This window comes from Diadema setosum, chromosome 4 (genome assembly GCF_964275005.1).
Source record: "Diadema setosum chromosome 4, eeDiaSeto1, whole genome shotgun sequence".
NCBI lineage: Eukaryota > Metazoa > Echinodermata > Echinoidea > Diadematoida > Diadematidae > Diadema > Diadema setosum.
The window spans coordinates 30458675-30484575 of NC_092688.1; the positions used below are offsets into that span (position 1 = coordinate 30458675).

Genomic DNA, 25901 nt, shown 5'->3' on the forward strand with positions numbered 1-25901 from the left:
AACACTGTTATAAAGTTCATTTTTGCACTTTTATTTTTTTATTCTCTAGGCAAGTCTCTGATCAAGACTATATGTCTGATAGGATGTAAAATGAGATCCCGCTGGTCACGTGTGTGGCAATTCGTTGGCGCGTTTTCTGTGAGTGTGAAAAGGATTTTCGCAATATCCGATATTTTCAAGAATTTCGTGGAAATTCTTCCTTTCGGACGTATATCATAATTATGGAAGAAAAGAAGGACAGACGATCCGCTGGCGTGGCTGCGAAAAAGGAGAATAAAGAGAAGAAAACTGACCTTGCAGCAGCAGAATCTTCGGGCATAAACAGAGCAATGGGGTCACATCAGGTAGTGAGTGCTAGCCATGCTGACCGTGCAGCGGCAGCGAAAGGGACGGCTGGCAACACGGATCTTGGCTGGGGAGTAGCGGCAATGCTGGGGGCTGCCGACTGCTCGGCGGTAGCGGTGACTCTGCCTCAAATTACTACAAAATCCAGCTCGTCAAAGTTGAAAAATGACCACTTTCGGACAGTAAACAGTCGTCTTGATAGACTCGAAGGCTTGCTCTGTCAATTCATGGATGCTCTTCCCAGTAAGATGGAAGGGTGGTAGGCATGGGATATGCACAGCCAGACTGACATCTTGATCACAGATGAAGTGATTCAGCCTCTGCTTCAACTTGTAGTGCAGATTATGACATGGCACATAAAAAGGAAATGGATATTGAGGATGATGGCATGGTGGAGGCCTTGAGTGTAGGGCATAGCTCAGAGCTGGAGTCGTGCATGGACAGGACAGAAGCACAGACAGCACCAGCTTTTGCTGCTAAATTTGCGGTGGCATCAGATATTGGACAGCCTCTTGATGAGGAGCTAGCAAGCTCTGTGAACTACTTGATGAGCCATCATCTGGAAGAGAAAGTGCTTGATGAGACAAGTAGCAAATGACCAGTGCCGCTGAACTGTCAAGGGATTGACACCCGGAGAGTCAATCAGACTATCTGGGACAACCTCTCTGCCTCTGTTCGCACAAGGGATGTGAAGCTTCAGAGGGTCAAAAAATTCCTAACAAGAGGTATCTCGGCTTATGTCAGCTTGCTCGATCCAAGCAACAGGGCTCTCGAACAGCAAAACGTTCTGAAACTTTGAGATGAATACTCCCCGTAAAGAATTGATAAAGCCAGATCTGAACACAAAATTTACTCATCATTGTAAACCCACAAACCCTGTAACCAAGTACCTCTTTGGGGATGACTTGGGCAAACAAGTAAAAGACTTGCAAAACCAACACAAAGTGGCGGCGGCAGCAGCACAAAGGAGTGAGGTGCCAGTGTCAGAAATCCTCTCAAGGGCCAGATAGGTGACTGAGAAGACATTCAGAAAGTTTTATTGCAAGCCTTTGCAAGACACTGGCCAATTTGCCTAGGCTTTACTGAAAAACTGACTTAGCAACTTCAGTCAGTCTATGTGCTGGTATGCCTGTCTGGAGTGATGCCGTTTGATGGCTTTACAGATGTCTTGTTCTGTACGTGAGCACAGGGCTTTGAAATCTCATTTTACACCCAATCAGACATGTAGTCTCGATTGGAGACTTGCGTAATAAAAAAAGAAGATTAACTGAGAACTTACCTGTTTGAAATTTTATCTTGATTTTATAAGTAAGTCGTAGAGAAGAGACTACATCCATCCTCTTCCCCACCCCCGCGACTTACGTAGCCTTATGCAGGCAAGTTCTCAACATCTTCATCTTCCTATCAATATATTCTGTAGTCTCATACTGCTTTAAAAATCACCACACACGTGACCAGTGGAATCTCATTTTACAACCAATCAGACATGTATTCTTTTCTCTATGACTTATAAAATCAAGATTAAATTTCAAATAGGTAATTTCTCATTTAATCTTCCTAATAATATGAAATCATGTATGCTGCATGAATGCTGATTACTTCAAATTTCTTTCAACTCCTCCCTACACTAATAAGTTAAACATAAAGTATTGTGCTGTTTTCATGTTCACAATGACAGTTACCATTCATGAAATAATCAAATTTTTAGCAGTCATAAAGCTGCAATGCAATACTTCTATATTACCTCGTACACTTTTTTTTTATGACAAAAGAGATCATACTTCTTTTTTTTTTTAAATCCTGCATCTCCTTACCCTATATTGGTATCATGTGGAAATAGGACAAAGATACTAATTTCATTAGTGAATTTAACTCTTGAAATAAAGTGAAAAGACCAAAGGAGTTTTTATATAGGTAAAAGATGTGCTGCTTGATAGTACTCTCTAAAGCATAACGTGAGTAGGTAGAAAGCGCTTACATTCCACCATTCTGTTCTACTCTGCATGCCAGAGTGCACAGAGTTGACTGTCTCACAGATATTTCTAGTTCTGGATGAAGAACTCGAGAAGAAAAATATCTCTAGGAAAACTGTCTGTCTTTAGGGGCAAATAATATGAATGTTATAGAGAGCCCAGCCTCTAGTCTGGCCTAGCCTCACATCTGAAAATAAATCCAGAAATACAATTAGTATGTTATGGGATGCGCCTGCCATCTGTTACACTGTAGCTGCAGAGAAGGCTGGACCAGAGCTACCAGTTCATGTCGAAGAAGCTTTGATAGATATATTATTATTTCTATCTGGACCGAGGCGGCAAATGAAAGGTCATCCTTGAAAGACTGTCGGTGTCTGCATAGCACAGATATCAGGAGATCCTTAAACATGCCAACACAAGGCAGTCATCTCTGAAGATGTGTATTAACAGGCTTCTTATGATGTGGCCAGCATTAACATGTATTTTAACAAAAATAACAAATTACAACAGGGTCGTTAGAAGCAAATGGCACAGAAGAAGAAAGCTAGTGAAGATGCTCTGGTTGTGAAGAAATGCATAAAAATGATACAGGCTACCATTGCGACGCCATCTTTAGGCCAAACTTAGATACCAGTAGCTGTGAAGCAATCATTCACACAGTCTGCTCTGAACACAAAATCTCCAGTAGCAGGACAGAAGAACACTGGCTCCACATAAAAAATGTCACAGAAAAGTAGTACAGCAAGTTCTTGGGCAACTCTTCAATCTGAGACTAAACCAAACTGGATGAGTAGATCTTAAACATCTCCAAGTTCCTTGCAAAATACTGCATGAAATGGATATCTCAAAACAAAGAGGGGAGAAATGTCATGTATGCATAGAAATTATGCACAGTTTTGAAGTAAGACTACCACGCAAGTTAATGTGTGCGTTTTTCTCTCCAAAATATCCCTACTTTTAAATTGTAGTAGCAGTACAGAAAAAAAGTGAACTTTTTTTATGTTTCTGTATTATTCTGTGGTCTACTTTACAGCACCTCACTTGTAAGGCTGACAAGGCTGACTGAAACCATAATGCCCTTCTACTGATCATCCTCTTGATTTTTGCCAAAATTCTATTGACACTTTTGAGCGATAGAACACACAAAGAAACATTTGCATGGGACTGCATGAAAGGTCTGAAAACATGTGAGGGTGTAAGTTACTCAATGAAAGAAAAGTGTCACTGTGAATTACTCCCAGGCTGGGATAGGACCAGGTCTGCGCCAACCACCAGGTGGAGCTCCTGGTGCTGGACTTGGTCCTGGTCTTGGTCCTGGCCTTGAACCAGGTCTGGCACCGAGCCTTGATCCTGGTCTGGAGGTGGGTATGGTGGACCCTGGTCTTGATGACATTGGGACAGTTGATTCAGGTCTACTGGTCAGTCTGGACCCGCTGCGAGGATAGTACTGAGGACCAAGAGGAGGAAGAGTTCGCTTGAGATCAGTAGGTCTACAAAACCATGCACACATTGTGCAATCATGTAACAATAGGTATCAACAGCTTTTCACTGCACTGCTACCATTTGTCTTCGTGGACATCACTGAATAATAACACTTCTACACAGCACGTTATGCCAATGATCATATTACAGTATTGCCAATTTGAAACGCTAGTATGTAACCCGTCCCATTTCCTGAAATTTTGTCTCTTCATGGCACTATGCCATCAGCTCCCAAGTTGTTGAGTAGAGTGTTTCAGTGTAATTACAATGAATAAATAATATGCTGAAGAAATAGCTGGAGATACGTGCACCACCCAGATTTGGATTCAGCACCTTCGAAACATGGTAAAGTCATCAAAAAAACAAAACAAAACAAAACAAAAAAAAGCTTTGGGGGGACATTAAAACAAGGTTAGGCTCAATATCTGAATTTGACACCCAGACTAATGAATAATTTTATGTTTTGTGGTAGTCTATTTTACAGTAGTTTATCGAATAGTACTTTTTTTTAGGACTTTACTTGAAGGCATGCTGATTGTAGTTTATTTGGTGGTAGTTTGTGCATTCACTGTATGCAGAGTTCATTATACCATTTGTTCAAACCCTTGTTCACGGGATTGCTCATTAAAATATCAATCAAAAGAAATGGGGGGGGGGGAGGGGGGAAGAAAAATCGTTGTGTCATGATGTGTGACAAGGCGGAGCAGGGCAATTAACCCCCTCCCTCCTCCCTCCCCCCTCCCCATCCCCACTAAATTCTGGTCAGTGATAAGGTTAGAGTAAAGATCAGGGTTAGGGTTAGGTTTAGGGTTAGGTTTAGGGTTAGAGTTCAGGTTATGGTTATGATTAGGTTCAGGATCAGGATTAGGGTTATGGTTATGGTCATGGAAAGGGTCTGTGGTAATTGTCCGGAAGGTAATTGCCAAGAACCATGACAAGGATTTACCTTGGGTTCATAATCTTCTAGGGCCATCCTGGAAGCCTCCTCTCTGAGCATTTCCTCGTAATCCCTCTCTGCCTGGTTCTCAGCGTCAAGCTCATGTTGGAGCCTCACTCTGGCTTCTTTCTTCCTCTCTTTTCTCTCCGTCATCTGTAGAAAGAGGATTAACCATTGGCCATTCAGTCATATAGTTACAATAAATACTCTCCTCCATTGGAGGCTGTTTATGTCTAACAGAGGAAGTAAGTCCTTATGCATGAATTCTGAGACAAACCTTATTCCACCATGAGTGGTTAAATTCGCGATTGTAGATTACATCACTGAACTGATAAATGTGAGTGTGCGAGTCACATTCGTATTGAGATCAGAGTTGACAGTTTCACAATTTTTAAATTCGTGAGTAGCACCCTACTTGCAAAATTCACAAAAATAAAAACCCAAAACCTCAAGAAATATTTGGCGTACATGCATACAATAGTTTACATACTAATGTACAAAAACATCAAATTCATGGTCAAAAAGTTCCAGTTGGATATCAATGACATCATTTTGTGATGAGTCGAAGGGATGGTACTACAGGCACTGGTAAAAAGACTGTGACAAAGTGGTGAAACCTTTTATATACTTCTAAGTTTCCCTTCGAATATAGCTCTTTGCATTGAAGATATGTTCCTCTGGTGGCTCATCACTAAACTTATCCATTTGTTGTAATCTACAGCACATGGTCCATCATAACATTCTACCAACCAGTAATGCAATGCAATATTTGGAGTATCCCAGATACATGCTGTATTGCATGTTTGCATGGACTTGGCAACCATATTTGTTGTAATCTACAGCACATGGTCCATCACAGGGGTGTATCCAGGATTTTTTCTGGGGGGGTCGTAATAAAAATTTTTGGACCTTTACCTTTGCGAGGGAGCGAAGCGACCGAGCGGGGGGAGGGTGTGGGAGGGGGGTGTCCCCCCTCCCACAGTAGGGAGTTTTTGAATTTTATATTTTAAAATGGGGCCATTTGGTGCATACAAAAGTGACTTTTTCGGCATGGCAGTGCGGCTTAGAAATAAGGTATGGGCATGGCATATTAAAACTAAGTTACGAAATTTACGAGGTTCAACAGTTTGACAATTTGCTGGAACATCACCTGGTCACTTTTTTTCCTGTTGTATATAGGGTAAAAACCCCTAAAAAAACAAAAATGTCTTTTACAAAAAGTGGACCTTTTGAAAATTTGGGGGGGGGGGGGGGGGTCGTACGACCCTCCCGACCCCCCCTTGCATACACCCATGCATCATAACATCCTTCCAAACAGTAATGCAATGCAATATTTTGAGTATCCCAGATACATGCTGTATTGCATGTTTGCATGGACTTGGCAACCATATGAGCACAGAAACTATACAAACACCAATAACAGAAATGTCTTCTGAGCAACTGCACAGACATCTCTCTTCCATTACTTAGTTTAACATTTCCTCACATAAATACCACCATTGTTATGAGAGGTAATCCACATATAGAAAGCAGTCGTGCAGCAGAACAAATTTGTGTCAGATTTCCTTGAATAAAAAGTTCTATTCTCACTCCACCACATAGCCTCAGAAGTTCCCTTTCTCTCACCTGTGCCTCAAGCTGTCGCCGGGTGTCAACTTTCTGCTGCTCTTGATCCTCCTTTTCCCTCTGGGTCAGCTGCTGTGCCACCTCCATCTCCCTCAGGAGTGCCTCCCGTCGCCGTAGCGACTCTTCCTGCCTCTGCCGGTTCTCCTCCATACGGTCTTGTAGCTGCTCCTGCCGACCTTGCAGCACCTTGGAGGAATGATGTGCATTGTGCATTATAATTTCAAAACATGTACATGATCAACATTGTAAGAAGAAAACAAAACAAAAAATTTTAAGAGGATTTTAGAGCTTGATTTCAAATGCACAGGAAATGAGAGACAAAGCCCACAGGTTTTGCTGAGATATTTTCCTGAACATACAGCTCCATATTGAGGCTGGGGTAAGGTTTCAGTTACACGGACAAGATGTAAATGCAATGAGTAAGAGCTAAAGGCCCTGCAGATTTTCAAAATCACAATGTAGTAGAGCCATTACCAAGCTTGCAAAGATAATGCTTGCTGCCTCATCTGTTGAAAACCGATACCAGTAAACTTCACCCAAAAAAAGTACAAGTCATCCTATGCATACAATGACTCTGCACACAAGAATGTTGGCATAAATGGCATGCACACAGCATTTAGCATGTTTGGTAACAAGTTTGATCTATGAATAATTGTTATCAAATCCTATTATTCCACTACAGCTTCTTCCCAATGAGTCTTTCCTACATATTCTTTCACTCTCCAATCCTTGCCATATACAACCTCTCTGGGAAAAATCCTATTTAGTGACTGATCTTTCCCACATCTCACCTACAGTGTGAAATTATATGACAAAATAACAAATTTACTCTGCATATTGCAGCGAGTAAGAACAGTGAAATGAGGTCTGTCAGTGAGCATATGACTGTTGTGAGGAGGAAAACAGCTATCAAAGAAGCATGATCTAATCTGACTTGATGAGGGCAAGAAGAATGCATTCTGTGTGGGTATTCTCAACACAGAAAGAGAATTCAGAGTTCGTCTATATCTGTCCACTGAATTAACTGCAGTATGTTGTGCACTGCGTGAATGGACCTCTCATTGGTGCAAGTTACACTGATTTCAGACTGCATCCTTAAAACAGGAAATGCTGATATTACTAAATTCACTACTAATATTCTATACCATGGTCACAAACAGAGTGAACGATCACCTTACCTCTCCCATTAGTCTTTCCCTTGCCAGCCTCTCTTTCTCCCATTCTGCCTCTCTCTTGGACCACTGTCTTGCTGCCTCTTCTCTGTTGAAGTTTGGAAGAAAACAAAACATATTTGATATGCACCAAAATTCTTCTACACATGCACCTCTCAATCATGAAGCCATTTACTTTGACTTCATACTGCTGTGTGATGTGGCAATGACTTCATCAGCATTTTGCCTTGATATACAAATTACACAATTCCCATTGTAAACAAGAATACACTTCCATGAAATTGAAAGAAAAAAAAAAATGACAGGAAAACACTGAGAGCACAGAGGTGATTTTAGATGACTATTTAACCCTAACCAGGCCGAGATCTTGTGGTTGGCACCCCCCCCCCCCCCCCCCCCCGAGATCTCAGCCTTCAATGCACAATCGCCACGAAAATTGGCACATGCATTACCTGTGGCATAATCTACCAAACCATACAAAAAGAAATGGAAATTTTCTTCATAATCATTAATTATGCTAATATATGCATAAAATCATACATTTTGCTCTACAGTATATACCAAAAGAAACTTTGCGTTAATCAACATTAACGTTTCATTAACGCAAGCGCTTTCACCTGAATCGTTAGTAACGCAAAGTAACGATCGGGAAAATTAACGTTTGTAGTAACGATGAGTAACGATCCCTCACGCAAATTAACGATGTTTCGTTAGAATTAACGATAGGTAACGCAAGAACTCACGCGAGATTTTGGTTTTGTAACGAGACCCGGTGAAAGGACAACGTAGCCCCTGCCGAGTATAGCGATCTTATAGCGGAGTCTTTTCGCGAATCGAATCACGATTTCGCGAATTGTGAATTTGCGACCGGCGTCACCAAAAACGCACGCCGGGCCACCAAAACAGCCGGATGTTTGCCTTTAGTTTTGAAAATGAACAGCGGTAACTATCGGCTCCGTAAGCTGCTAAAATAAATGTCAGATGTTTGCTCTTAATTTTGGAAATGAATAACGGTAATACAGCCCCGGTGCTACGGTGCAATTAACTCACTGATAAGAGGCCAAAGCTTTTGAATTCTTAACGGTCATCGAAGCGCTGTGCGGAGGGAAGGACAAAAAATCTCGAAAGTTCACCTCCTCGTATCTCCCTTATTTTACCACCAAATCCCTTGAAACTTCACACATATAGCAAATATGAATATATCATCCTTCATATGATTTTTGGGCGAAAACGCTGATGTATCTTTCGAGATATGTGTATTTTTCTGCTTGAGTCGACTGTGGGAAAGGGTTACGATTTTTTCCCGACACAAGTCTGCGCCTGCATGAATATGCATTTGATCAACATATTACTAGTCTGTATACACCAGACTCACTACCTGCGAAGTCTCGTGTTTGTGCAATTAGTAGTTAGGTAAAAATAAGAGCAAAAAGACAACCAACTTTAAGAGAAGATACTGGACATGCACAACTAGATCATCCTCCTGCGCATGCGTTTTCTACTGGTGAGTGCACGCTTAGCCAATCAGCGGTGTCAGGCTCGGCGCAATGCGACAGAGGTCGATTTTCGGTCAGCAGGGTGGTGAGTGGGCAAAAGAGGAACCCTGCTTTGTGCTTCAACTGTTTCAAGCAGCACAAAAACCAATACATCGGACTGCGTATTCCTTACGCCATGGATTTTACGTGGGTCACAAGTGACAGTGATCTCGATTTTTTCCAGACATAGCTGTGCGCCAAATGATACAGAAAAGATATTTGGAGAGCAGCATGGATATACTACCATAAGTCATATACCGAAGTTTCATTTTTGTGCAATGAAGGAAAATGTGAGAAAATAACACTTGTTTTGAGACCAAATTTTCTGTTTTGGAAGCTAAGTTTCGACATTATTTTCACACGTTTATCCTCAATAAAACCCCAAATAACTAACATTACGAGTTAGAGAATAGTTTCTTCTTCAGTTTGCTGTATAGATTTAATCATTTGATGGCTTTGAGGTGAGATATTGCGATTGTCCTGCAACACTTCCCCAGCGGTTTTACGCACACAAGCTGTCTACTTTTTGCAACTGAGGCTTCGAGGTCATAAGCTTTTGGCGAGTTAATTGCACCCTAGCGCCGCGCCTGAATATTCGACTCCGTATTATACAAAAATAAATGTCGGATGTTTGCTTATACTTTTGGAAATGAATAATGGTAAGATTCAGCTCCGTACGGTGCTGAAATTAATGTTAGATATTTGATTTTGCGTTCGGAAATGAATAAGGATAAAATACGGCTCCGGAAGATGCTGAAATAAATGTCGAATGTTTGCTTTGACAGTCGAATATAAATGATAATGATATTCAACTCCGCACGATGACGAAATAAATGCCGGAAATTTACTTTTACGTTTGAAAGTGAATAACAATAATATTCAGCTCCGGAAGATGCTTAAGTAAATGTCGAATTATCCCTTTGGCGTTCGGAAATGAATAACAATAATAATTAACTTCGTACAACGATGAGATAAATGTCGGATATTTGCGTTTACTTTCGAAAGTGAATAGCAACAACATTCGGCTCCAGAAGATGCTGAAATAGATGTCAGATGATTGTTTTTACGTTCGGCAGTGAATGACAGTAATATTTTGCTCCATATGATGCTAAATAACTGTCGGATGTTTGCTTTTAAATTTCGAAATGAATAACGGTAACATTTAACTGCGTTTTATGGTGAAGTAAATGTTTGCTTTGACGTTCGGAAATGAATAACAATAGTATTCAACTCCGTCCGATGATAAATAAATGTCTCATATTTACTTTTATGTTTGAAAGTAAATAGCAATAACAATCAGCTCCGAAAGATGCTAAAATAAATGTTGAATGTTTGCTTTGGCATTCGGAAATGAATAACAATAGCATTCAACTCAGTACGATGATGAAATAATTGCTGGATGTTCGCTTTTACGTTCGAAAGTAAATGGCAATAACATTCAGCTCCGGAAGATACTAAAATATATGTCGAATGATCCCTTTGACGTTCGGAAATGAATAACAATGATATTCAGCTCCGTACGACGATGAAATGCCGAATGTTCGCTTTTACGTTCGAAAGTAAATAGTGCTCAATAACATTCGGCTTCGGAAGATGCCAAAATAAATGTCAGATGATTGCTTGAACGTTCGGAAGTGAAAAGCAGTAACATTCTGCTCCATAATTAAGATGCTAAAATAAATATCAGACATTTGCTATTTTTTAACATTTCGAAATGAATAACAATAACATTCAGTTGCGTTTGATGTTAAAGTAAATGTCGGATGTCTGCCTTGACGTTTGAATGTGAAAAACAGTATAACATTCGGCTCCGTTTACGATGCTGAAATATGTCAGATGATTCATTTCACTTTCGAAAGTGGACAGCAGTGACATTCGGCTCCTTCGATCATAAAATAAATGTCGGGTGTTTGCTTTTGAATTTGGAGATGAATAACGGTAATATTCTGCTCCGTACGATGCTAAGACAAGTAACAGATTGTTGCTTGTACGTTTGGAAATGATTAACGGTATCAATCGGCTCATAGATGATAAAATAAAGAGCGGATGTTTGCTTTCACGTTCGGAAATGAACATGATATTCAGGTCCGTAAGATGCTAGAATGAATGTCGGTTGCTTGGTTTTACATTTGAAAATGATTAACGGTAACATTCGGCTCCGGAAGGTGTTAAAATACTTGTAAATGTTGGATGATTGCTTGAATTTCCATCAGAAATAAATAACGGTAATTTTTGGCTCTTTACGATGCTAAAACAAATGTCGGATGTTTACAATGTCTGCAAATGCTCCCACTTTCTCATTACAAACGTAAATTTTGACCACTTTAATAGGCATCAACTTTTATGATAATCTATAAGCCTATTTGCGAAATCGTAGCACTCAGAATAACGGTTTAAGATGACTTAATTTTCTATTCATTTATTTTAGACGTGGGTACCTGTATCACTTCAGTAATACTTGATATTTATTTTTCTGTTTAATAGGACCGGTAGTTTTGCTTGTTTGTTTTTCTTTTCGGGCCACCACAAAATAAAAATCAATCATTTTGGTGGCCCGATCGGGCCACCAAAATAAAAGTTAGTGTGGAGCCCTGGCCTTTTGTGGATAAAGTGTCTTGCTGAAAGGCAAATATCGGGCTTCGAGGGGATTGAAACCGCGAACCCGTACCATTAAATTGATTCAGATTTTACTTGTATTTGAAAGTCAACTTTAGATAGCCTCTTTTTTTTCTTTTTTTTTTGCGATACAGCTGGGACTCCATGCGCATTTATTTACAACAACAGTATAATCGGAAGACGAGCAGAAAGAATGTCAGCACCAGGAGTAATCGCACCGGGCCGAAAGGGGAAAAGGAAAAGCATATCCTGAATCTACCCCCCCCCCCCACATCGACAAGAAGACAAATGAAAAAAAAAGAAAGAAAAGAAAATGAATGGACCCACATGACGCATATGTAATTTTGGAAAATCTGCGGGATATTCGTTATTTCATTTTGCTGTGTTCAAACTATACACCAGTATAGCTTTTCGAGTGTGATCTTAATGCGTATGAATGTTCTATGGACTTTAGGTTTATAATGCGAAAGAGGGTAACTATACAACAATTAACGACATTGATAACGCCAAACAATAGGAAATTTCAGAGTGCAAGAAAAATAAGACGTCCTGGAAGTACGCCAGACATCATAATTGCTTTTTTTTGTTCCTTTCTAGCTCCACAGCATCACCTAGGTAAATCGATTTGACCAAGAACAAAAGCGCGTCCCTCTTTTCTTCCTGGGCAATTACCCCGGACCCTTCCCCTGGCCCTAATCCTAACCATAACCCAAACTCCTCACCCTAAACCTAATCTTTACTCTAACCTTACCATTAACCAGTATTTAGCGGGGGGGGGGGGGGGGGGGGGGGGGGTAATTGCCCTCTGGGGTTAATTGCCCGGATTAGGTTGCAACACACAACAAAAACCTCTTCCCTAGCCCTACACCTTCCCGATCTCCGTGTGTTGTCAGGTGAAACGACATGTTCAAATACAAGAATAAAACAACAGTAGGTATTGATTGAAACTCGACACCCATTCATGCCAGCCAGGCCAGGCTGAAATGTAACTTCAAAGCACATTCCGACAGCTGGCTGGCAAAACCACATGGCACAGGAATTTGCGCGCGCGTGTGGATTGCTCAATAAAATTGGAGGGCCTGGGAGCGGGAAAACAAGGGTGATTACTGAGTAGTCTGTGAGTTATCAAAAGCAGACCTTTCGAACAATTGCAAACGTCATGATACTATTTTGTCTTCCTTTTGGACTGAAGAAAAAAATCACAAAGATGAGTTGAGTACACGTTGTATCACAATTTTTTACATAGCCATGCAAAAAGATTACTACACTCATGTCATGACAAGAAGAATCAATATCCCAAGACAAATACAAAGCAGCCTCGGGTACTGACGGTGACAAGAAACGCCACGCATTCACAATGCACGTTGGGGAGCAACAGGGAGGTGGGAAGAGACTCTTCCCGCCTCCCTGGGAGCAACATGGAGTTGGCAGGGAGGGGTGATCCTGGAGTTTGTGAGAACTTCCCGATACTCCGTGACAACAGGGAGGTGGAAGAGAGACACTCCACCTCCCTGGTGACAACACGATTGTGACGATATCAAAGCATGGACCCTACCACGCCCAGCAAATCTGCGTGCTACTTCTCAAAAAGTTGAAGGAACTTTGTCTCTGATCTGTTGAGTTGTTTTTGCTGAATATCAGGGGCTTTTCATGCCTGTATGACGTTCAAATGGATGGTTGCAAAAAATTTCATAATCTATAAATCTCTCAGTAATCTATTTTAGGCTGTTGATGCTGCCGTAAAAACATCAAAAATTTCATAGGAACTAGTCGGGATAAAGACAAAAAAATCTCCGCACAAAACAAATACAAGTATCCTTTATTGTCATTGGTAGTCAAATTTGTGTTATACAGATACATTGTATGATTAAAGCAATAGGTATAGTATTAACTATTGTATTACACGTAGTAACACTTTCATGGTAAGTTTGACGTTTTAAAAATCGCAGGAGAGTTTTTTTTTTTTTTTTTCAAGGAGTGCAACCATTTCTAAACGTGAAGGCATGTTAAATGAAAGGGGGAAAAAAATCAACGTTTGTAATCCTGGGTCTTCGACTTGAGCTATCTTTAATTAAACATTCCTTCTCTGTTCATCTCCAAGACCCCAGACTGTTCGTGACCTCCGAGAATGCGCCAGTACGCGCGGTTTCTTCTGTTGATTGGTCTCTCTCTCTCTCCACCCCTCCCCATTCCCCACTCTGGCACCTTGGCATCGTGGGATTTTTCATGTTTCTGGGTGTCTGTAAACTTTCATGTGAAGCGTGCCTATCAAGTCACCACTTGACTCACCTGCTGGCAGTGTAATAATGCGAGCAGAAAGTGGTAGACATTTTCTTCTGCTGCAGCTACTTTTACTGCCGAAATACTCGGCTTTGTCTTCACACACTACCACCAGTTATTCGGCGAGACATACGATGTGTATTGGAATATAAATGGACTATTGCACCTTCCTGAATTGAGTAAGTGTCTGACAGTTGTTGAATCGTGACATCGCTAACGTTAGACAGTCGGCATTAGTTTTAGGCTTGCGTATGCGTGATTTCATGGGTTCAATGTTCGATGGAATACTAGTATGTTGGCTGTGGGGAAAAATGTGGCTTCGATATTTTTGCTTGCCCGATTCCATTGACTGCGCCCATGAGTACAAATTTGACGACCATGACAATACGACATTGCCAGGGGAGTTCTGCTCAACTACAAAATCTTTTTGGTATTTGATATCGCTATTTAAATGCCTTCCGCCGGCAGGAATTGTCCGTAGTAAATATTACGAACGACAGTTACTTAACCGAGGCATCTCCGAGTCTCGCAATTTCCGAGATTTCTTGCCAGTCCACATGACAAGTCCGCTAACGCAAGATCTAAAAATTAATGCACAGTAACGATCTGTAACGATCTGTAACGATCATTCACGCACGGTGATCGTTAATTTTGTAACGCAGAAAGATTAACGCAGTACCGATCGGCGCTTGCGTTACACGTAAAATTAACACAAAGTTTCTTTTGGTATGTACTGTAAATCAGAAAGCAAAGCTCCTAGATTCCTAATTTTTAGTGACAACATTCTTTGTAGCATTCCTAACAATGTGCTTGAAAAAAAATTGGTATCAAAATAAATTTCTTATGTATTTTATTGTTTTATGAATTTCTTATGTATTTCTTTGTTTTTTGACCTTTTGTTTTATCTTTTTTTCGCAAAATTTGTGACAGAATCTATTTCAAGCATAATTATGCTAAAATTAATTGATTTCAGCATATGAAAGTGAAAACAATTACTTCTTTATGAATAAGAAGAGAAAACTCCATTTGCATAGACTTTATACACAAAATCACGTTTTTGAGCCATTTTCGGTCTGACAGGCATGTATAAAAGGTTGTGCAGCGTCGTATGCGCAATGTTTGCGAAAATGGTGTCAAAAGATGTGTGAGACTTGAAAATAAAAAGTCAGTGAACGGCGCGGTCAAAAAATTTCGCGTGGCGGAGTAGTCGCAAAAAAATGTCGAGGGGGGTTGATTCACCCCCCTTGGCCTTTTTAGGGTTAACACATCTTTCATGGTATGTATTTTGCCATACAAACACAACTCTTCATGGGAGTTGGAAAAGCTTGTAAATGAGCATGCTGCAAGTCACAAGCCACACAGAATTTTGAGCGATACAAAGGTCCAAGACAGTAAGACATAAAAAAAGGTGATAAGGAATTGTGGGTCACGTACTGGAAGAGGGTGTCGAGTTCTGCCTCCCTCGCTTTCTCCAGCTTGAGCTGCTCCTCGATGACCTGCTTCATCCACGCGGCATCAGCCTGGGCCTTTTGTTTCCTGGCTGACTGCAGATCCTTTTCCTCAGCCTCCTTCTCTGCCAGTGACTCCAAGATCTTACGATCTAATTCCTGCAGGTGCACATTATTCATGGAGGAAGCTCTCTTGAGACTTGAATCATTTCAACCTTGGAACTTTTCACAGCATTTAATGAAACCAGTGGGACTATTTAATTCATTTCAATTTTGGAGTCAAAAGAGGTCTGAGCTTTCAATCTTAGCAGAATCTTCATCAGAGGCAAAATGACAAACAGGCAGGGAAAGCAATCACAAAGGACTACACACAACAAGAACAGTCAGGAGAGGGTTAGGGACACAAAACAAAGAAAACAAAAGGGATGGGTGTCATGGACAAGGAGCCCAACAAGTTGGGGGGGGGGATTAAAGCAGGAGGGTGGACAGACAAAAGGTAGAGGAGGGTCAGTAATGATCCCAAGGATCATAGGGGGCAACCTGTGAAGGATGAGGATGAAAAGAGAGGCAACATCAAACACAACAAGGAACAACAGAGGGATATAGAATAGGAAAAAAGTGAAACAGCAACAGCGTGAGTGGGGGGTGGGGGGGTGAACAAGCAGCAAGTCCTAACCTGGTGTGCCAAGAAGAGGCAACAAAATGAAAGTGAGAGTCAACCAACAAATGCAAGTTACCAAAGACATCAAAGTATATATAAAATAATGATGATGATAATCATTTAAATTTAAGAACTTGTCACAGGGATAGATGAAGGCCAGGGAAACCCTTGGATTAATTCAGTCAGGCAAAAGCCCGCTTTTGATTAACGGCAGATTTAAGAATCTGAATGCAACATTGTGATACACTGGACTGACTGACTCCTCTTTAATAGGTATTTCCAAAGGCACTTTCCTCCAGGTAAGGCTGGGTTATATTCAAGAAGAAATATGTGATCATACTAAACATAGTGTACCCTCACTGCTTTATTCTGCCAACGTCATTTTGATGGTTAATATTTCAGAGCTGTGATGTACAGGACAAGAGTTTGGTCAAGTATCCCCACAACGTACACACTGAGTTAAAGGATGGGTGAATGTGAATGACAGTAAAACCTGGATATTGCTGTAAAATTGTTGCCTACATCAAGACTAGGCTCAGTAAAGTGGAAATTTGACTTTGCAAGAAGATGAGTCCACCCTTTCTTCTCAAAACCTACATTTGAATGTCAGATTTCAAAATAATGTACTTTCTGTGCTCAACATAGTTTTGCATCATATCATATCAAATGAGACATTATTTCCATTTATGTCAATACTGAAAAAAATCTCCACTGAGATATTTGCTTACCAGTGCCTCCTGGACCTGCCGTGCCCGTCTCCTCAGCTTGGCTTTGTATTGGCTGACGAGGACACGCCCAAACTCCGCCTTCCTCCGCTGCTCCTCCAACTCCTTCCTCTCCTCCTCCAGTTTCTCCAGCTCCCACTGCTCCTGGACCAAGTCATCCTGCTCTGTCTTGAGCCGTGCAGCCTGAGATCATCATGAATTAAGCATTGAGAGCAAAACTTGAATAAATCTTCAATGAATGTTGAAGGCAAGACTCCTAACATAAAAGAGACACTCCGCCAAAAGAAAACAACTGTATGACAAAAAGAAATACTTTGCAATATTCTCAGCCTGTACCTTACTGTTGCAACACACAGGTTTTAGGAAACAAAATATCTTTCTGACATGAACAGCTTGCTTTATTACTGTTCTTTGCTTCATCAATTCACTGTCTATCTGGTACAAAGTTAGATCCTTACAGAGGATATAAAAAAAAAAAATGAAGCATAACAACATACATAAAATATTTGTCTGCCAGCAAATAGCAGTAATCAGGATAGTGTATATCGATAACAAATTACAATCTCACAAAAATCATGCCATTGGTCAGTTTCTCAACATGCAATAAATGTAACTGAACACACACACACACACACACACAGACACACACAGAAACTAATGCTACAGTGACTGACCAATGTTGAACCAGTGTACTCTGACTGTTATTGACATCTATTTTTCTAAAGTATGTCCAAAACATTTGCTACATTCAATATCGCTATCAACATCAGTATAATCCTTTGGTTGATGAGAACAATAAATAATTCATGATATCACATTCTAAGCTACCACGCTCCCACAGGATGCACAATGTGTCAGTGAACACGCCGTGTTGCGAGCCCCTCACCTCTTGCTCCCGGTCCTTGAGTTCCTTGACCTGGTCCTGGAGCTGGGCAGCCAAGGCCTTCTCCTCCTCCAACCGAGACTCGGCCCTCTGACGGTCCAGCTCCAGCCCAGCAAGCCTCTCTCGCTCCATGGCCTCATCGAGGAGCTGCTCATGTGCCCTGGCCGAGGCTAGCTGCTCCTCTCTCTCCTCTCTCTGGTCCTGCCAGGCATTGGTGACATAGCGCTGGTGCATGTCGGACTCCAGCTAAATAGATGGGAGAAACAAGTGCAACATTCAAGGCAGAATGCAACCAAGGCAATAAGCATACACAGTTACAACAACAAACCTCACATTATACAATTACAATATATATCTAATGCAATCTAAAAATTTATACTTTGAAATATATTTGATATATTTCTTACGGTTAGTATACTTTAGAGAGAAAAAAAAAAGCCATTCAACAAGCTGATTTTATTTGATGGCAGACAATGAAGCTGTTTCTGGATGTAAGAGGTATAATTTCCTTGGCAAAACAATTATTATTCAGTCTGGAAGAGATTTCATAATTACTATAAACTGCAGACCACACTCAACAATGATACTGAAAATTAATAGTTGCAAAACTGCAGCAAATTTATGAACATAGAGTGTTCTTGATTTATCCCTAACTTACTTCTGAAATCATTCTACTTCCCACTGAAAAGGCGGAAGCAATCCATCTCCTACATCTGAGTAGATAAGAACAGTTTTATTCACCATTACTTAATAATTAAGTCTTTCATGTGCCATGGTGAAATCCCCCTGTGTGCCACATTATTCTGAAACACCAATGTAGTCATGCTTTGAGAAAACATTCTGTTTTTCAAATCTATGTAACTTCTATATAGATTTTTGTTAACCCGTTCCTTCCGCAATTTCTGAGTGCCTTTAATGCCCCCAAATGAGATTCTTTTTGCCCGTCCACAGAGAACGGACGGGTTGATAATCCACCTGTGTGAAGGCAGTCAAGCGTTACATGTATCCCCCTTTCCATGGTCAAGTACATGTGCCAGTGAACAATGGAAATATTGATCGGGTGCAAGGCGGTGTGAGGTATGAATAGAGCGTGCACTGATGGGCTCACAGAATCTTTTGTTCTTCACAAAACCACGCACCTGAATGGGATGACTGGTGTCAGCAAACACAGAAATCTACTTGAGCTCAGCTTTGATTGCTATGTACATGTTCATACGAGTTTTACAGCAGAACAAGCACAAACTAAATCTGAAAAAAAAAGGTAAATAATACTGTGATATACGCATTTTCCAACAGAAGGCGAACAAGTGCTGAATAAACTCTTATCTTTTTATAAAATCCATTTTTCTGTTCAATAGGATAGCACAAAAAAACATGAATTTAGACCACAAAAGCAGACACTCTTGTCTTCATCTTGGGAACCTGGTATACCAGGTTCCCGTATATCAGTTGCTCCCATGGGAACCTGGTATACCAGGTTCCCGTAATGAATGGGTTAAGCTGGACATGCAGTGAGCAAAGTTGTAGAGAAAATGCCAAGCTTTGCTTTGATGTAAATTGTATGACAAATCAATGATTGTTTTTCTTTGAAATGACCAGTAGCTACATTACTGTAGAGGCATGACTTTTGCACACAAAACAGTGACAGAAACTTAGAATTTACATGCAAATCTATTAGGGAACACCGCTTGATATTCAATCACCATACAAAATGCAAGCTATATGTGAGACGAACGGAAGTGCAAGAAAAGCTTTTATTGTACTGCGGCATTCGGTGATTTATCGATCGGTTTGGGCGGGTTTGTGGGTTTGAGCAGAATATGTGAAGTTGGCACTTCGTCGACTCGAGTCGGACGTGTGAACATGGCACATAAAGAGTTAATGCATTCTGAGAAGACAGCCTCTCTTTCCTTACCTTTCTTAAGTCTGGATTATTCCTTTTCCAGTGGTCATACAAGCGTTCATCTGCTATCTGCCATGCAACACACAAAACAGAGAATTTACTGTGATGCATGATATCTGTAATAGCATATGTACTTGAACACAATCATAAAGGACTGGAAAGTCATGTTCACCTAAATTAAAGCAGAACAAACTGACATTTAAGATATAGGGTTGGAATTTGCCTTTGATGCTAGATTTCAATGCTCATTCACCAACATGAGTCAATATACAATGCTCTTTAAAATATTTGAAAAATAAATCGTTACCATTATAAAAAAACAAAACAAAAACAAAAACAAAAACAAAAACAAAAACAAAGTCATACACAATTACTTGTTGGTTTATGAATTCCATTAATTGTGACCCTACATCACAAAACCAACAAGAAATGGCCAGACATGGATTTTTAGTTAAGAGCAGATTCTGAAAGGGCATACCCTAAGCTTTAAAATGATGTATAACTCAATTCAAATGGACTCCCCTAACCTATCCTAACATTGGAAAGAAAGCACACACTCTGGAAAGTGTGAACTGAGAAAAGAGGCTCTGAAGTACAGGGTCCATTCATTCAAGCGCTTAATCTTTACCAAGCCTGCTAGCTGTGTGATGAATGGAACAAAAAACAGGATATAAACCACCGGAGCAAACAACAATGAAGAGATTATCAGACTAGGCTGAAATTAAGCATACTTTATTAACACATTCTGTAGATGATTAATGCAAATTTTCAAAGCAGTAGCACCATCCTTTCAAAAGTTATTAGAGTTGAAAGTGAAGAGTATGGATAGGGTTAGGGCATGGAGCTACTAACAGAGAGTAGCTCCATGGTTAGGGTTTGTAAGAAATGAAAAGGGGACTCCATAAGACACACCTAATGACTAATCACACTATTCTACCAAAAAGTGTTTGAGAAAAACTGCTAAAACACAATTTCCTGTATATTTTATGATCCAAAACTCTAGTAAAATGTAGAAGGCTTGTTCTTTCAGAAAATATGAAAAACTCAAGATTGGCTGGGTGGACCCATTTCACCTATTTGCAGTCCTCACACAAAATCAGTGAGTATGACTTTTTGTTGGTTTGTGATGCACGGTCACAATTATGAATTATGACTTCTTTGCTCAAGAGAAAGAACAATATTGTACATATATTTTAACTCTTCCTGTAATTACGGATGACATATTTTTCACCAATTATGCAAATGTGAATGACTTTTGAAGTCAGGCTTGATTATGCTTACTAAGTCTTTGAAAAAAAATAAGAAATAAAATCTTCCTAAAAATGTTCTTCTGTTGTGAGTAATAACATCCCAAATGTCAACACTCCACATAATCTCAACCTGCCATTACCTGCTTTCGATGGGTTTCTCGACTAGTCTTCAACCCCTCACTGCGTTCTTTCATCTCACTGAGTCTCTGGTAGTTGTCTCCCGACAAGCCACGGAGCTCAGCTTCATATGCATTACGTTCCTCTGTCAGCATGCGCCGCAGCCTTTGGCGCCTACCCTGCAGCTCCTTAGCTTTCATTTCTCTCTCAAATTTACTCTTGAATGCATCCATGCTGCAAAGACAGTGAACAAACAAATGATGTGTCAAACTTCCACGAAATCATGTCTGTGCAGGGCATTATAACAAATAATTCCCTCCCCCTCGTTCAAATGGGCATTCGAGCAAGGGTCCCAACCCTTGAACAGAAAAGTGCCTACCCGATACCTATTTGATGAATAGCCAATGAATGACTGATTTTGTTTTGTGATCATGCCGGTCAACAGGTATGCAACCCATGTATTAATAGGCCTTTACCTGCCTATACTTTGGGACCTTATACTTGTGAACAAAGTGTCCTGGCTGAGTTACCTTGATTGCATAACCGAAAGTCTGCTGAGAATCCCTAACTTGGTGTATGAATGAAAAAATCAAATATGGTAAGCCTTAAGTTGGTAAAGTGAAATCCATTTCAACTGCTTTGGAGGATGTAAAATAATCTTGATAAGTCTTGAGCACTGACACAGACAAAATTTGTGATCAATGACAAATTTTGTGCAAAGAAGTGATATAAAAACAACCACTTAGTCGCACGACATACACATCTCCCTCTCTAAGCATAATCTGCTAAATGCCAAATTACAGTTGTAGATACTGTTAAACCTGCTCAAGTGGCAGCCTGTCCATCTAGTTATAATCTATAACTACCACCTCCTAATAGCAACACCATAGAAATTTCTCACAAAGAAAACTTGGTATAAGGAATCTGAGCAAAGCTACCGCCTGCCTAATGTGACCAGTGACCGCAGATTTGCTTTCTAATTCCACAGGACAACCCATGTGTGGAGGTAGAGCAACTAGTCAGCTATAGCCCTGCTGGCTGTTTCATCAAACAAATATCACTGAAACTTGTCTACTGCTAGGACTTACAGTGGTGATTTGAAGGGTTCATTAAACTATAAAATGGTCCGAAGTTACTCTCTCACCTTACCTGTCTGATTTTATTCATGTTTTACTGAAATATTTCCCTAAACATATTTTTCTCGGCTCCATGTATGCTCTCCTTGAGCAGTTAGCTTGTTTTCCAGCTGATCTGAATAATTCATTGCGGTTGTTGTGAATTACTTTTGGATACGGTAAAACTATGGAAGATCATCTCTTAACAGCACCAAACAACTCACCTGTCATGGAAACTCTTATCTGATGTCCATGCATTTTGTTTGACCATCTGGACCTCACTTGTCTTGAAATACTCAGCTCGGTGTGACCACTGCTCCCGGAAGTCTTCCTCATGGTTACGTCTCTGCACCATTGCCTTCTCGTGTATGTTCTTGTACCGTGACGTCCAGTAAGATGGCAATGTGGGAAGCGCCATGACACTGCTTGTATGACACTGCCTGTAGTGATTTTTCAGAAGCAGTTAAAGTAGGGTGATGATATACAAATTGTAGTGAACAGACTTGAATTTGACACATAATATACAAACTTTGTAAACACATGGAATTTGAAATGATTTGGATCATGGCATAGCATTTTACCAGGTTCACAAGGATTACTTGTCATTGATATAGAAGATACAGTCAATAGGTGGCATACAATATTGAAACTGATATGACAGTATTCAAGATGACTCACTGTCTAGATGGAAATCCTGTGAATTTGGGTAATATGGACATATACAGGACTCATCAAGCATTTTGCCACATTTTTTTTTTCTGAAAAACTGTTTTAAGTTCCTGAAATTCTTGCATTTGATTGGCCGAGAGCAAATTTAACAAAACGCTTCATGAATTTCCACCTGCCCCCCCCCCCCAATCATCGGTGAATGCACACATTAGCTTAGCCAATCACATTGGTTTCCATGCTACAGCATCCTCCCTAACAGCATCGGGTATCAGACTCAGAGCCTCCAGACTAAATTTTAGGTGAGGGATTCCATGAAGAGGAACATATATCTCACGAATACCGGTACACTACAGCCTGATCTTTTGGTCTATCAAGCTGTATCAGTGACCTTGTACAGTGCCCCGGGGCAGGGTTAGGTCTATTAAACCCTGATCAATGACACTGCCCACTGCTGCACTGGCGATGGCACGATGGTGTGGTCTCGTCTACTTTCTAGCACTGTTGTGATTATGTCTTGCACTGTTGCAGTAAAATCTTGAACGAATGCCACCACACGTAGGCACTACATTCCAGTTTGTTGACACCAATATCTACTGGATTCCTTGTCTTGTATAAAACTCTTTGAAAAATTCACTCTACACAATGTCAATGGAAATAGAGATACGTCATCATAAAATGGTCTATCTAACGTGTTACACAGAGTTTTACCTAGAGACGTCATCATAAAATGCCGTAAAAGACTCTGGCATACAGTGTTCAATATGCAAAAACTGGTTTCACTTTAACTGCTCAGATGTCTCAAATAGTACTATGGATTTTCACTCCAAGAATCCCGATGCCATCTGGTTATGCCCTTTATGTGATGCTATAAATTTTACCAGTTCATTTGAGTCTTCAAACAACAGTTTGGACCTTAGCAACTCATTTGATTGCCATTCATATCTGAGTGATAGCTCTGATTGTGATTACGGAAATCGGAAAGATAAAGTATTTAGATCATCCAGTCCGATCCCTCCAAGGACAGACAATGTACCAATAGTTACTCTACGCAAATCCTCTACCGGTTGGCGTTGTGCAACCCCACCTAGATCTACACCAGCGAACAAGACAGCTTCTATGAAGAATCCTTCCCCACTGAAATGTGTAAGAACTAATGACAGTTGGACTGTTATTGGGAAGAATGGGAAGAGCTGCAACCCATCTGTGCACTCATTTGAATCTGTTCTTACCAGTAATCATTCTCCAAGTCCACGCTCAAAAATCTCTAACTCTCATAGGTCTGCTTCAAGTACACCATGTAAACGTAATATTAATGGTATTAACATTGCTGTCATTAATTGCTGTAGTGTAAAGGGTAAAGCAGCTACTTTGGGCTTTTTCATTGAATCAGAAGACCATGATATTATCCTTGGGACAGAGTCCTGGCTTGATCCCTCGATTAAATCTGCAGAAATTTTTTCTTCACATTTTCAGGTATTTAGAAGGGATACGAACACTCATGGAGGTGGTGTTTTTATTGGGGTAAAGAACACAATCTCATGTTTTCAACATACGGATCTGGAAAGCAGTACTGAACAAATTTGGTGTCAGGCCTCAATACAAGGCCGCACATTTCAATTTGGCTGTTTTTATCGTCCGCCTGATGCTAATATAGCTCCCCTTTTGGAATTGGATTCTAACCTTGCCACACTTAATGCTTCAGCAAGTTCCTCAATAATTGTTTTAGGGGGTGATTTTAATGTGCCTGGTTTAGATTGGTCAGACCTCTCTCATAGCATACCTAAAGGCGCACTACAAGAATCTTTATCTGACCTCATCATAAACAATCACCTAACACAGAAGGTTTTGTTTTCTACACGACATGATTATACTACCTGTCTTCAAAAAGACCTCAAGTGACGTAATGGTTAAATGGTCTCACAGATGGGGCATGCAGTTTAATCCTACCAAATGTGAATCTATGCGTGTTACCAGAAAGAGGTCTCCAGGTAAAACATCCTACAACATCAGTGGTGTTACTCTCCAAGGAACCAAGGAGATCAAGTACCTAGGTGTCAAAATCCAAAACGACCTACGCTGGAATTGCCATACTCACTACTCAACTTCTAGTTCTAAGGCTGCGAGTGTATTGAACTTCCTCCGGCGTAATTTTCATCATTGTTCATCTACTGTCAAGGAAAAATTATATTTCACTGTTGCCGCATGGGATCCTTACACTGACAAATATATTTTGTCCATCGAAAGAATCCATAGACAAGCTGCACATTTTGTCACTGACATACAGCAAAGAGTCTAGCGTCACTCAACTCCTGAACTCTCTTGGATGTTGATTATTTATCACACACTAAACTCAAGCTCATCAGAAGTAGAAGCGCTAGAGATAGACGTAGACATTCTCACCAGTTTGAAGTACCATCCTCCAGACTGGAAGTTCACAGACACAGGAACTCATTTTTCCCCCGTACAATTAAGGTATGGAATGAACTTCCTACTTCCGCAATCACACAAACTGATTCAGTTAAATTTAAGGAGATGTTACTTCATGGAATAATTGTTTAAACGTCCACCCTCCGGCACCTCCAGTTAAAACTCCAGTAGGAGTATTCAGGAGCGTGGAGGATCTCAACCAAGTATGGTTGGACCTACACTGTACTTCTCATCGACCGCCTAATGTTTATTTGCTTGATAAAAATATTTAACACTGAAATTCACGTAAAAAACTTGACCTACGTGATTGAAAAAATCCAGCACTATCAAATGCCGTTATTCCCTTTTCGATTCGAAATTTCAGTACAAAAATATCACTGTCAAACTTGCGTGGCCTCGTTTCAGCTCCCCGCGGTAAAGTACCTTATTGAGATCGACCGCTGTTTTTGCATAGACAATGCACGCAAACCGAGTTGTATTGAACACCATATTGTACGAAGCTTTTTAAAAACTTCCATAGACATTACATTACGATTCGGTGAAAATATTCATTCAAAATTTTGTCCTTGATTAAAACCATTATTGAACAGTGAATTTTCGCGTTTTCCCACACCATCCTCATCAACGGTCACAGCCAATCCATTTTTATGTGGTCTGCACGCAGTGAAGTGCGTACTAAGCATTCTGTGCGCCAATGTATACGCGGTCGGTTTCAAAAAGGGTGGTCGATATCCAGT

General features: G+C 40.4%; 1 protein-coding gene and 1 pseudogene across 1 annotated transcript; one reads left to right on the forward strand and one right to left on the reverse strand.

Moving 5' to 3' along the window:
* The first annotated feature begins 221 nt into the window (after positions 1-221).
* On the forward strand, positions 222-1192 carry LOC140227113 (uncharacterized; annotated as a pseudogene).
* Positions 1193-3549: 2357 nt separating this feature from the next.
* On the reverse strand, positions 3550-22486 carry LOC140227114 (trichoplein keratin filament-binding protein-like). Its single transcript, XM_072307546.1, has 10 exons — positions 22293-22486; positions 20977-21187; positions 19599-19655; positions 17687-17929; positions 16804-16983; positions 15401-15573; positions 7542-7623; positions 6364-6549; positions 4747-4890; positions 3550-3765 (listed from the first exon to the last, which is right to left on the reverse strand). The coding sequence occupies exons 1-10, from the start codon at positions 22484-22486 to the stop codon at positions 3550-3552; spliced, it is 1686 nt and encodes a 561-aa protein (XP_072163647.1).
* Positions 22487-25901: the final 3415 nt, after the last annotated feature.

Coding starts and splice junctions, on each gene's coding strand:
- LOC140227114 (XM_072307546.1), bottom strand. CDS start 22,486: ATGGCGCTTCCCACATTGCCATCTTACTGGACGTCACGGTACAAGAAC. Junction 17,930..19,598: donor ATAATCCAGACTTAAGAAAG/GTAAGGAAAGAG, acceptor CCATCTATTTAG/CTGGAGTCCGACATGCACCA. Junction 6,550..7,541: donor GGGAAAGACTAATGGGAGAG/GTAAGGTGATCG, acceptor CATTCCTCCAAG/GTGCTGCAAGGTCGGCAGGA.